This window comes from Struthio camelus, chromosome Z (genome assembly GCF_040807025.1).
Source record: "Struthio camelus isolate bStrCam1 chromosome Z, bStrCam1.hap1, whole genome shotgun sequence".
Taxonomy (NCBI): Eukaryota; Metazoa; Chordata; class Aves; order Struthioniformes; family Struthionidae; genus Struthio; species Struthio camelus.
The window spans coordinates 52,705,564-52,719,521 of record NC_090982.1 but is presented as its reverse complement, the minus strand read 5'-3'; the positions used below and the strand labels follow the sequence as shown (position 1 = coordinate 52,719,521).

Genomic DNA, 13,958 nt, shown 5'->3' with positions numbered 1-13,958 from the left:
TACAAGCTGCGACTGGGCAGCCGTCGCGGTGCCTGTTATCTGGCAATGTTATTAGCAGAGCGGGGTAAGCGTCAGGTAGCTTGAGGAGCCTCCAGGAGTCTGGTAGATACGGCGTGCTTCCAAAATGGGCAAGCAAGTTAGCAGAGAGCTATTTCTGTCCCCTTTGGAAGGGGGACTCTTGACTACAACTGTTTATTTTAGGAGCTGTGGAGGAGTGGCCTTCTGATCCTCTTAACAGACACTGTTCACCCTCATCTGAGTTGGTGGCTGCTTTATTTTCTCTTGGTCCCAGGATAAGGCAGCAGCTGTTTTGTAGGGAAGGAGTAATTTCTGCTCTGAGCCAATCTCAGTTCTGTGGAAAAGCCCGCTCTCTTTTGGTGCCCTTTCTGGGGTGTTTTTGCGGGTCTCTTGCTGTTAGTATGTTCCCAGGTGTTTTGCCTCGTCGCACTGCCGCTCACGGAGCAATCCACCAGCAGCCGCCTCTTGGCCCAGCCAGGAGCTCCTGGGTGTCCCGTCTCAGTTGCATGGGGCTTGCGTGGAGTCCGCCAGCATCAGTACCTCTGTCTGGGCAGGAGCCACGAAGGTGCGGGCATGGGAAGGTCAAGCCTCAGCGCTAATGATGTTCATTTTTCCATCCATCGCAGGTTGTGCCCTCTGGGGCATCTGCAGCAGCCCAAGAGAAACACGGCTTTTCCTGCTAGATAGAGCATTTAGGTGATTTTCCTCTCTCACAAATTGAGAGCAAATTGAAGTCCCGTGATTCCTGCTTTTTATTTGCAAATGTAACCATTTTTGACTGGGGTTGTTTGGCCCAAATTGTGGCAGGGGTTTACCATCCCTTCATAGGAACAGGGTGTACCTCCCCCTCTTAACATCTCTCTGCAGCTTCTGGGTGAGCCATGCCTCAGGCAGTTATTATGCTCGTTCCTAGGCAACACTTCAATATTTACCTCCAAGCCTGACATGCATTCATGTGTTGCATCAGGAGACAAGACTTCATCTATTCAGACTGTCAGACTACAGCAAGTAGAGTACGCAGGGCTTTTTTTAGCAGCTACATATTGTCGGCTAACTCGCACAACCCCCCCCCCAAGGATGAAAACCAAAACAACCCACAGTAAAAGGAAATCATCCAACAGGGGCCTTACAGGAAAGTCAGATTGTTTTTATGGGCTGCGTGGTAGTTACCAAAGAAACGTTCAGACCTCTGCAGCTTGTTGTGTTGTCCGCCCGTGAGGCGTAGCGTGGTTACAGAACCGGACCCTCCTTCCTCCTTGCAGGGCTCTTTTGCGGGGGAGTCTGGACAGCCAGAGACTCTGAATATTGGGGAATTCAGGCAAAAAGTGCTCTGTAGTGAAACTAAGACATGTGTTGCCTCTGAGGGAGCCAGAAGATCAAGATAGTGCTGTGTCACCTTCTTTATCTATGAAGATCAGCTACAGTAGGAAATGCCCTGTGCCCTCCCGGTCCCTCCCTCCTGCTTCCCCTGCTGGAGTCCCCAGGAAAGATATTGTATGTTTTTTTCCCACTCTGTCAACTGTAAGTGTTTACAGGGGGGGATGGCTTGACGTTTCTTCATACTAGCTGGTGAGCAGCCATTTATTTGACTGCTCTTTGTCCTCGAACTTTTTCCTCCATGAGCATTTAAACTCATCTCTCTCCTAACTACTACTAGGTTGTAAGCATTTCACCTGGACAGCACAGAAAGAAGTAGAAGTTGGGTTTGTTTGGAGAGATTTTAACTAAGATATAGAGCTGTAAAGGTTCCTCCAGGACAGACCCGCTTCAATAAGACTGCCTTCTGAGGAACAACATTTCAGCAACCATGACAGTAACACTGTCACGGGCAGCCCGTGCTGTGGTAGAGGATCTTCGGAGGTTGTAGTGGTGCTTTTGTAGTGAAACTTTGCAAAGAATTTTTCAGCATGTTGTAAGAAAAAGGTTTGGTGGGAGGTTTTGAAGGGGAGGGAGGGAGAAGGGCTCAGATAAATTATAAATAATTCATGCCTTGCCAGATACAGTGATATGTCTTTATTAAATGAGTAGTGACTAGGATGACTAATGTGAAGAGGTGTAGAACAGATACTTGTTAGTCATCTAGAAGGAATTCAGATTAATTTAATAGGAAATTAAGAAAAGGAAAGGAAAGTCTGTTACTAGGCAGAATAAGAAAAATATGACCTTTTTGCCTGCAGATTACATGATAGCGATAGTTGAAGTATATAAAGCATACGAAGTTGAAGTATATGAAGTATATAAAAAGGTTATTAAAAATATTTGCTCCCTGTCCTGTGGGAGGCTTTATGCGTTCTGATGTGGTTTTCCTCTCCCCCCACTCCAAAAGCTCTCATCTATTATAATCAATGTATATGCATACGTGGAAGCAGAAATTATTTACTTAACAATAGTGTAGCAACTGTAGATTCTCTCCGGTATATATTTAATCATTAAAGCTCTTACAGAGACGTGCCAAAATATCAGAAAAGGCTTTATATGCTGCTCTTGCACGTGATAATTAACCATTTAGTGTAGTTCCTGTGTTATTGTTAGTCATGTTAAGGAAAGGACTGGTATTTGCAGTTCTACTGGATGTCCGTTTAACGATGCTCCACCCCCCCAACACACATACACACAAGTGACATCTGAGATTTGTATCTAGCCAGTTTCACTGTGTCAGTTCTTCTCGCAGCACAGAAGGTTGTGAAATTGTGTAAGAGCACAGAAAAAGTGTGACTACAAAACCATAAAAAATTGGCAGAAGGACCTAAAGACAGATGTACTAACTAAAAGTGCTGATATTTCTGTCCTTGGGTTTTGGACTTTGAGAGGGTGGGAAGTTATCGTCATAATAGTGTACCTTTTAAATTCTCTCTAAGTTTTATCTTAGTCTTGAGAAAGGTTTGTACTATGAAAAGTTTTGAAAATGCTGGGTGGAGCTATTTAAAAGGGCCAAGTTTCTTAAAAGTTATATTTCATGTTTAAAATGAAAAAATTTTCCTTATGGAAGTAAGATGTCACGCCAGGAACGGAAGAGTAATATTGCTTCTGAGTTCATTCAGACAATATGTATTTTAATAGAGTAAGTGGCGTGAGTAAACATCTGAGGAAAAAATCTAGAAAGAATTTGTGCTATTCATTTGAACGTAAACTGTGAGCACATTGCTGTGGTTGAGATGGCAAATACAGCTGTTGGGTTGGCTAGGCAGACAAACATTAAGCGGGAATAGAGAGGTGATATATCTGTGTAAAGTACTGATGAGACAATTAGAATATTCATTTCTGGGGTAAGAAAGATGCATTCAGAATAGAAGTAGATCATCTGCTATTCTCAGTGAGAATAACATCTCTGAAGCTGGGAAGAGTGTCGTTTGCGGCTTCTGTGCAAGGGTTGCATGATATTCTGAAGCACTGTTTGGCTTGTGTTACATAAAGATTAATTATTCCTTCTCATCTCAACGTTTTTGAGTCTGCTAATTTAGTATTAACTATTTTGTATGACAAACTAGTAAATCCAAGAACCCAGTTTCTTTAAAAAGAAATTTGAAATGTCTAAGAATCTGGCTCAGAAAGCATAGGTGCTTCAGAAGAAGAGCAGGATATATGTATATTTCAATACTTGATATGAAATCTGCTTTCAGTTCATGTCAGAGAAGAGAATGCTGTAATAAGATATATGGGGATCATGCTGTAGAAAATCTACAGAAATGTATTGTAGAAATACAGGCAAGGCAGAAGATCTAAAATGGTAACTCTTATTTTTCAGTAATAATCAATTCTTTATTTTTAGTTGGATATCTAATGAATTCAAGTTGCTTACAGTTGCTTAATATAAGTTATTTGTAAGAAAGGTGAAATTTAACTCGGCTTTTCCTTTTTCTTCTTCAGAAACAGTCCCCCTCTGCTGATGCATCAAAAACACGTGTTATGGAGTCATCTGAAACAAAGGTATGATTTTCTAAGAAACTCATTTTTCAATTAAGCACAAACATGGAAAGCAAGGGAATTTCTTGTTTTTAAGACTTTGATACTGACTCACTTTGTTACTTTGCATATTTCTTATCTGCAGCTTAATTTCTGCTTTGAAAAATACCTGAGAAAAGTGCTAGCTAGAGTACTTGGATTTTATGAAAACAGTACTAATTGTAATTTTAATTCAGTCACACTTTGTGACATTCATATAGCCCTCCTCCTAGTGTAATTACAGGGTTATTTCATATATTTGAAGAATTCAGGGCAAGTTTCAGCTTTTAGTGTATGTACAATCTCATCTTCTGAGTCATACATCTGCGCCTGCCTGTCAGCTTCCTTTCATTTGTCCTTTACACTTGTTTTGTCTTGTTTAATGACTATAACTTCTTCAGTGTAGAAGCTGTATCATCAGTGCCTGTACTTTGTGTTAGAGCAGATTCGTAAACCTCGCTTATGCCTCTGCTGCCTAACTCTGTTATGTAAGGAGAGGAGCAATGATTCTATCCCTCCCTTGTTCTTTCATTTTCCATAACCATAATAGTGAAACCAACAACAATACTGAATATCAAACTGGATCAGCAAGGAGTTGTGCGGTGGTAAAGCTTAGGACTTGATTGCACCTTGTGTTTGTATGAATAAAAAGTATGTGTGTAATTGTAGAGCAGCGGGGTTGGAAGGGGCCTCTGGAGGTCACCTGGTTCAGCCCTCTCTCACTCTTCTAACCACCACTGTATTCTTGTTTGAGTATATCTGCAAATATCTTCTTTCAGAACTAATAGCTACAGAAGGCCAATGTATTTAATTCGTATAACCCCTTTTCTGCACACATGCACACAATATGTAAGACTTACACAGCAATTGCTCTGTAAGTATTGCACATATGAGTCCGTATATTCTGTAGCATTGTCGTAAATTTATAGAATGAGCAATTCTGTAGATTTTTAAAAGCTCTACAAGAATAACAAATAACACCTAACCTACTCAGTAAAATACACTAAGTAGTCAATAAAATAATACTTATAATATATGAAAATAATGGCATGTAGTTGCTGATAAATGGTGTTTCATGCTGTAGGACATTACACCATTAAAATGTTAACCTCTTAGCCCTGGAGTCATTAGTCGTGAGCTAATAATCTTCGATTACAATTTTTGTCGTGCTGCTTCACATTGACGCCTTCCCTGTCAGCCCACCACAGTTTGGAAATAAATTAGTGAAATGGTATGTTTCTTGAGGCTCATTCTCTCGCTTCTGTGGCATTTTTTTTGTGCTCTAGCTGCCAACTAAGGACATCTCATGTCTAATTGGCTTCTTGCTTTAGTTGATGTATAAATGTAGCCAATGTTTTCAAGCTAAAAACTGAAAATTTAGGATTACCTTTTTAGATGTAGGATTAAGTAGAGTACAGGTACACATACAGATGCGTGTGTCTTTGAATTAACCGTATGGTAAGCATATATGTGCGGGAGTCATACATAAAATGTGACTGAACCTGAGAAGTACCGTGTTTTATTCAGGGCTCACATGAAGAGAAAATCCAAAGGAGGGAACCTGGGAGGTTAAGCAATTTTCTTTTCTATTATTATTATGTTTTCAGTTTGCAGGCTAGGAAATTTTTGGCCTCTGTCTCTAGTAAGAGATTGCTTTTTTTGTGCTGAATGTTATGTGATGTTGCGTTCTTCGCTATGGTCTTCAGCTTCAGGGCCTTTGCCCAGCTTACGCCTGAGTATCTACACTTTTGTGTTCAGGATTTCACAACCAAGTGTCTGTGGTTTTATGTTTGAATGGGAATACTGGCATAATAAATGGTAAACGGTTTAGGAAATTGTTGTGTGTAGTCAGCTAGCAAATATAAGCTGGATATATATCTAAACAGCAGTTAATGTTTGGCAGCTGGTATGAGAAAAACTTACCAAACTGCAATAAACAGATTTCATTTTTAAATTACAGTCAAGTTGGACTTCTGTTGTTTCTTCACTGACTGTTAATAGGTGATTGAAAAAAAAATCTGCGTTGTTTGTCTCTCAGCAATTTTAGATATGTTCAGCGTGTCGTGCAGGTTTCTGTCTGTGGCCCCATATTTCCTAAGTGGAGTCTGAAACCCCCCTTGCTGTGTGTGTACGCCATGCAATGTAACGTGGTGCTAGTGTCCGTAGTTGGTACTAGAGGAACGTAGCGATGCCATTACCAAAGGGGGAAAGGCCCTGAGATCGAGTAGCACTGCTACAATTTACACTGCTTTCCATACTGAGCTGTTACACCCCTGGGGGGCTCTGCCCTGTGGCTGTTACCCATCTCCGTGGGCACTGGCTTGGGAGTGTGTGTTTGTACGTGGATATACATCTCTCTATATTTACCTTTAGAGTCTTTCCACCTAGTGCTGTTTCTAGCCGTAATAGATTAAATCACAGTCTGAGTGTGTGTTTTCCCCGGTGATTCTGCAGGTGGAACTGCTGAGGCGCGTGCCTTAGTCAGCAGCCGTCTTTCGGAGTCCCCACATGACTTTCCAATAGCGGCTTTGGCTCTTCTAGTGTTAATCATAGCACAGTAAAAATAGAAACAGCAAAAAGTTAATAAGATATGGGGAAGAGTCTGCCATTTTCATGTTTCTTTTTTCTTATCAAATATAACAATCCTTTTGTTTTTCAGTCTTTGTCCTTACATGTTTCTGCTAGGATTACTGTATTGTTTGCTGGACTTTGACTTGAGGTGAATCTTAAGAATAGGTTTTCATGATGTGGCTGCAAAAGTTTTTCAGGGGTTTGTTACATTTAAAATCCTCCTCTCCTTCTTTTCACTCCTTAAGTTAAATATTTATGAGGTAGATGTGTGTGCATGCGCATGTGCACATTTGACTACTCTTAGAGCACCTGGATGGAGTTATGTGCCGGTCTTGTAAACTGCCAGAATCAAAGCGTTATATATTAGTTGTGTAATACATGTGCTCACAGGTATGAATCTGTCTGATATAAAGATGTTCCTCTTTTAATAAATCGACCCCTTAAAAAATAACCAAGTTAACCAAGTGTATTGATCTCTGTGTGTACACTGTTTCTCTTTCAGCCCACACCAACACCCAAAACAGGACCTGGAAAAACTGCACAGTCAACCAAGGTAAGTACTTATCGTTCACCTTTGAGTTGCTGTACTTTGTTTTTTGACTAACTTTGAAATGACAAGCTAAATCCTTTGTTGCTACTGTGCCACGTGAAACTGCTGCGTGAGTAGAGAGAAACATGCCTGCGGAAGAGTACAGGAGCTGGCAGGTGGGGAGATGTATTTTGGGAGAATAGCCAGTGTGCATTAGCGCTTTGCAACTGGCTTTTAAGGCTTTTAAGAAGCCTTCCGGTAACCGGTTTTAAATCCAGCTCATGCTTAGTCAGGGTAAGTGCAGGTAGGAAGAGCTGGAGAAAGCTGGTTTTTGGATTTTTTCTGGATAGTTGACCTGGGACATGATGTGGAATTTACTCAGACGTCAGTTGCAAGCTCTGGGCTTTTCCTCTGTCATTTACTGTCATACTGGCAAAAACCTCTCCAAACCCAAAGCACCAAAACAGAGGTATTTCAGTCTTAATTTGCAGAAGGGTGGGGGGAGGTAATTGTGTAGGGAGCCATGGTTTCACCAGAGTGTATAAGAAGAGTTGATTCCCGTTTTGTTTTTGGCCAGCTGATAACATAATTTAAAATACAATTAAGGATAAGTGACTGGTAGAAAGTACCATAAGCATGTTTTTCCTTCTCATACGGTATGTAGCAATAGCTGTACATGTGCCAGCTTCTCTAGCCAAATGTAAACCGTGCCTTTGCCTGCAAATATAGTTTGAAAGAGAAATTATCACTGTCTCCTCTAAAGCTGCATGTGTGTGCCAGGGAGGGAGGGATGTACGTAGCTGACTAAAAATAAAGTAATAAAAGAACTCCGTTAAAAGACCCTCTCATTTTCACGGTACGGCTGTAGTGATACAGCCTTGGTTTTTACCTTTTCTGTTAAAGTAAGCCCTATGTAGATAAATGTTTAAAGGATTGTCCACTTCAGAGTGTATATTCTAGGCAGGAAGTGCACCTTCCTTTCTGTAGCCTGAGTTTACTGAATTTCCCTAGATGACAGGGAATATTATTTCCTATGTAATGACTTCTAGTCAGACAGACAGTGTATTTGTAGCTATATTTACTGAACTAGTCTAAATCCGATTCCTTTGCGTTGAGTGGTGGTAAGGGTAAATGATCTCAAATTTTTATTAAATGACAGCCTACAGACTCTCAGACTAAACAGCCAGCTGAAGGGAAGCAAAAGGAAACCAGTGATGTAAGTTATATAATTTTTTTCTTGGGGGGTTTCTTGTGGTGTTTTTCTTCCTTCTCTTTTGTTAAAAACAAATGAATAAATAATAGCCCAAAAATTATCTAGCAGCAATATATTTATCTCTAAACAGGGAAAAAGCCAAATAGGACCTTCTGTGACAACAGCTTCTAAACCAAATAATACGGGAAAAGGAACCACAAGCCAAACTGATCAACTTCCGCAACCAACTTCCATAGAAACAGCAAAGGTATAGTAGAAGTAGCAATCCAGTTGTTGTTATTTATGTTATTACAGGAGATAGAAATCTAAATCAAAATTCTTTTATGCTGAATATTGTAAAACAGGACTGGGCCGCAAAAACCACAATGTAGAAAAACTCTGAAACTCTGCTGTTTTTTAAATGTGTGTACGACAACCCTCCTTTGTACTGCTCCAAAATTTGGGACTTCAGAAACTTCAGATTTTGCCTACTGCTTAGGTAGAACAGTGAATATACCAATTCCAGCTTACCCATGATGGCATTAATGGATAAGCATCAGCTGCATGGCAGTTGATGTTGGTAGTTTGCGCTAGTTGTTTGCTGATGCTGATGTGCATCCACCTTTTGTCGTCTTTGCACATCTATTTTTATTGACTAGCGCATTCTGGCTGTTAGCCAAATAAGTCACATTAAGTTTCTTCTTTCAGTTACAGGCCTACTTAAGCCTGTGCCTGTGTGCTATGTGTTTGGGGCTTCTCTGTCATTCATGCAAGCTTTTTGCAAGTTCCTTGCAACTACTTAGGCAATGTTGTTGATTCTTTGCAGTTTTTCCTCTGCCCTTTCACTGCTGAAAGGTGAGCGGATAGGACCTGCCAGTCAGTCAGGTGAACGGATTTTTGTATGAGCGCTGCCACAGTGGAACTCCTTTATCTATGGAGTGTTTTGGGCATGTTTTGTAGTAGCAATGTCTGTTCCAAACGTGGAAGGTCAGCAGGCTAGCTAGTTTGCAGTGGCAGCCCATCCTCCCTGACTGCAACACTGGAGAAAACTAGGAAGAGAAAGGTTAGGGAAAAGGAGGGGGGAGATGTCACTTGAGAGGGGTGAGCAGGGCAAAAAGCTGGAGGAAAAAAGTGTAGCAGAGTCAGAATGTGGACCTTTTGGAAATCTGGTCTTCGTGTGTCTGGGTAACAAGGCCACAGTGACATGGAGGACTCCTGCAGCCCTCCTACAACTCAGGTCTCTTTGCAGTAAATGAGAATGTCCGTAATAGAAAAATCTGCTTTCTGTCCTGCTGTTGCTCCTAGCATGCACCTAACTCCCTGAAGCAAAAAGTAGGCAGTTTCATTCTACCTATTTGAGCTGTGTCAGTGGCTGATTTTAATGGTGTATTGAGAACTACTACTACTATTGGGAAGCTTCAAAGAAATTCAGGTGTAAGTCAAAGCTTTCTAAAGAGGCTTGGAAAGGGCCTCGTAATCGTTTTGGACTGCAGACTTCTTTTACTGGCAAAGTAAAGAAAGAGGTGAAGTTGTTAAAATTGCACGCTTTTTTTCCACAGCAATATCACACTGGAAACAGGGTATATCTACATAGTATTCCCGGTAGATGGTGAGCTCACTCTACCCAAGCTTCTGGAAGCTATGCAGGTTTATTAGCCTGTTGCTGGGTCTAAAAAAAATATATGCAGCCTCTGAGTTGGACTCCTTAGCTTGGGCTTGGTATCATCAAGCAAAGTGCAGCTACCCATCTTCCAGGCCGCTCAACCAGTAGGTAGAACTAGCCTTTATCTGCTTTTTGTGGAAATGTAGATGAACAGGGACAACAGATACATACATACCTGACTGAATGTCTCTGTTTTACTTAGTTCTGTCTCTAGAATTTTTAACATAAGATCATTTAATAATGCTGTCTTATATCTTTTTTTCTTATTTCCCCAGCCTAAGTCTGAAAATAAGCCCGTATCAGGTGGGGCAAATGTTGCAGGTGCAGTTGGTGCCGATGCTGTTGCAAGTATGGCTGCTGGAGCTGATAAGCCAAGCACTGAGGTAAATAAATAAAACGGCCCAGACAAGTCCTTCACTGGTAAAAATGTCTATCTGTAACGCTTCACTTTCAGCAGCAGTTTCGTCCGTTTTGCAGCATAAAGAAACTAAACTGGCAATTGCTGAAGTATTCCTCTGTAGTAGTTATGTATAGTGGTACTAGTTATGTACTAGAATACCTAAAAGAATACTGACATGCCCTTTGTGTTTTATCTAATAGGACTTCCTTAGAACCCCTTTTTACTGCATCTAGCATTGCTGTCAACAAAAAGCTAGTTAAATTTCATCTTCAGTTCTGTTTTTGTAAACATATATATGTGTGTGTACATATATATGGATGTATGTCTAGATATATCGGCTGGTATATAAGTAGAAATAATCTTGTTACTGGCATTGAGGAAGGAGTTTAAGAAAATTCTCACTGAAAACATTTATCAAGTGTTGGACTTGTTCAGAGCAAGCTTTTGATGTTGTCTTCAGGGGCTCTCTACAGATTCTCCAGATGATTCAGATTTTGATTTTCTTTGCACAGAATGATAACTTCTATAACCCTCTGCTTATTTTTCAGCCTGCTATGGATGAGTCTGCACTGGATAGCCTAATAGATACTCTAGGTGGACCTGAAGATGATGTGCCTACTAGTCCGGTTTACACTGATCCAGAAGTTACGGTATTTTATACGTGTATATATATTTTGCCCTTTTCCCTTGTTTGCCCTTTTCCCTTTTTGCCCCGACTCATCTCTAAAATATGCGTATAGTTGCTCACTATTGCATTGATCCAGTGATTGTCACTTTGATCTACTGAGAGGCAAAATGGAGTTTGCACAGTTGCAGTGTAGCATTGTTTTTAGTAATACAGAAGTGATGTAATTACATATATATTGCAGTAGAAAACAGTGAAGTGTCAAGAAAGGTCACTGCTCTTTTCATTGACTTCTGAGCATCAGATTTACAAAAGGGAATGATGGAGGCTTAAGAGAAGGCTAAGCCTAGGAGCTTTCATTTCTACTTGCAACACAGTAAAACATTGAGAATTTGGGGAAGAATGCATACTTTTCCAAGTTTGAACATGAGAGTTACAAAAGGAAGATCAAGATTACTAGCTCAATGCAATAGTCATCCATGGTAAAAACGTCAGAATTTATAAATATTTAAAATTCAATCTAGGTAGAAATAATATAGTCCATGGTCTGAGACATTGAAATGACATATATTACTGCAGAAGGAACCTGGCTGTGGACATGCAGAGTTTTGCTAGATGGCATCTACTTTTGAAGCTGGTTGAGATGCATGTTCATGCCACTAGGTTCTGAAAGACACTATCTGATCATGCTCCAAGACTGGCCTTCTGACCTACCCAATCCTCACGTTTTCTTTCCAGAAGTATCACTGTAGATAGCTCTACATTAGAAACAATAAGTTGTTCAATAAACAGAAGTACAAAAATATTAATGTGTGCATTTTTTTCATAGGAAGATATTTCTTCAAGATACTTAGAAGAACTGGGTAAACGGGAAGGTAGTCTCCCTCCAGAGTATGTTAAATTGTTGAAGGTTAGTGAAGTGAGCAAAATAATTATTTGTGCTTATTTTCTTCTTTTTTTTTTTTTATATTGTTGTTTCACATTCACCGCAAAACTAATTCTTATTTTAGAGCAAAGGGAACAGCAAAGATGGATTCCCACCAAAAATAGATGAACGATCTGAAGTAAGACTTTTTTTTTTTTTTATATTGCAGTTTATTGAAAATAAGCCAATGTTATCATTGGATTCCTGGGAAAATTAAAAAATCTTCTGTCATCAAAAGTTCCAGGAAGTGGGAGAGGGCTCTGAGGTTGCCAAATAACATAAAAACTGATTTAAAAAAAAAAAAAGTAGAATTTAACCCATTTTTTAAAATGAAGAAATAGAAACTTTCAGGGTACTGACTGAAGCTGAAACAATTAAATCAAATACTTGTTGAGATTTTGGGTATAATAGTGGTAAGGTAGGCAATAGTAGCTATGCATGCAGGAGTCTCTTGGTAATGTCTCTAGCAAAGTGTACCTGAATTTCTGTACTTTGCAAGATCATTCTGTAAGCCAGTTCACACTCAGATTTTAAACTGAATTTGACCGCATTGATACTTGAGTTTTAATAACTGTAGCCTGGTTTGCAATTTCTTGGTCAGAAACCAATGACAGATGATGAGCTTGCAGATGCCCTATCATCTGATTTTACCTGTAGCACTGCTTCTACTGAAGAGAAGAAGACAACGGTGACAGAGGTATTGATGCTTTTTTGCCATTGCAAGCCTTTATTGCTGTAAAATATTGTCATTATTATCTTAATATTTTACTTTAAAATTATCTTGACAATTTTCCTTTTTTCTTTCTTTTTAAAAACTTCCCTGTAATTACATCTCTCATTTTGCCTGTGTATAAAAGAAGCCAAGGAAGGAAGGAGAGATTGTACAAGCAGAGGCAGCAAACTCGGTCAAAAGCTCCGCTCCTCCTAAGGAGAAGAAAACAAAATCAAAAGAGGTATAGATACTCTGTCTTTGGCTAGTTAACTTCTAATTAAAATTTCACATGCTGTAAACACATTGCATGCTGTATGTGTGCCTGATCTTGTAAAGATGCTCATCATCCTCATTTTCAGTTGAAAATCCATTTTATCCTAGGCAGTATTGGAGTAATAGGAATTGCTGCTTCTCAGACTGCAAGGAGAGTGTTCTGCATCTGAAACATCTTGCCTTAATGGGTCAGATAATTCCGCTTCAGGAGTCCTCTCCAGGGATAACTGTTGTTGTTCTTGTGAATGGAGCAACAGAGCATTAAAATTAATGTGTTTTCTCAGCTATGTGAGGCTTTTTAAAAACGTGGATGTGATTTCATTTTCTCATATTTTACAAATCTTCCCTTTTTCCTTTCTAGAGAGAGAATATGAGCTTGTAATTTCTAGGCTTGCCAATTCAAAAAATATGGCAGTTGTATTATGCAATACTGCTCTTTCTGCTTTTTCTCTCTCCTTAAGAGGAGACTTATTTTAACGTGCTGATTTTGTCACAGAATTGCCATATGCTGCGATCTGATGTTAAGAAAATCAGGTGAAACCAAGCAGAAATGACTCATATGGTGGTGGCTGTTTGCATGAGCATCGTATACAGCATGAAAGATACATGTAAGGTAAAGCCTGTGTCATTTTATGGCAATAACAAAATGATTTACACTTTTCTTAATTACAGGAAATTAAAGATGATGCAATGGAAGCTCTTCTTGATACTCTTGGTGAACCGGAACCTGAACCTGAAGAAGATCTTAGCACTGTTGTAGAGGTGTCAGAGGTATACGCTTTATTTATTCGTTTTTAAAGCATTTTTCAGAATCCCCCGTGGAATTTTGGTTCCTTTCTGCTAGATACCATACAAATGTGTAAAATAATAATTAAAAAAAAAAGTGACTTAGATACGAAAGTTCTAAGAAATGTCTCAGTCTAAAGTGATTAAGAAAATCAAGAAAGTAACAAATACAGGTAGGAGAGAAGATAGACAGATGTTCTGGATAATCATCTATCCTTTTTAGATTACACATGCCTATGGACATACACCTTCCTCTGTGTTTGCTTTAGTTTCTCTGTTATTTCCCAAGCATGGGGTACAATTTGTAACAGGCTTTTCTTTC

General features: G+C 39.6%; 1 protein-coding gene across 15 annotated transcripts in view; it reads left to right on the top strand.

Moving 5' to 3' along the window:
* Positions 1-13,958, top strand: part of CAST (calpastatin) — a 63,531-nt gene that overhangs the window by 29,338 nt on the left and 20,235 nt on the right. For 9 of the 15 annotated variants that reach the window (XM_068928466.1, XM_068928479.1, XM_068928470.1 and 6 more), the window contains 11 exons: positions 3,886-3,945; positions 7,034-7,084; positions 8,220-8,276; positions 8,404-8,520; positions 10,191-10,298; positions 10,864-10,965; positions 11,770-11,850; positions 11,951-12,004; positions 12,467-12,562; positions 12,723-12,818; positions 13,523-13,621. In XM_068928466.1, the coding sequence (XP_068784567.1) occupies positions 3,886-3,945; positions 7,034-7,084; positions 8,220-8,276; positions 8,404-8,520; positions 10,191-10,298; positions 10,864-10,965; positions 11,770-11,850; positions 11,951-12,004; positions 12,467-12,562; positions 12,723-12,818; positions 13,523-13,621 (921 nt within the window). The remainder of the gene's footprint in view (positions 1-3,885; positions 3,946-7,033; positions 7,085-8,219; positions 8,277-8,403; positions 8,521-10,190; positions 10,299-10,863; positions 10,966-11,769; positions 11,851-11,950; positions 12,005-12,466; positions 12,563-12,722; positions 12,819-13,522; positions 13,622-13,958) is intronic. The other 6 variants (XM_068928467.1, XM_068928465.1, XM_068928469.1 and 3 more) reach the window with 1 other exon arrangement.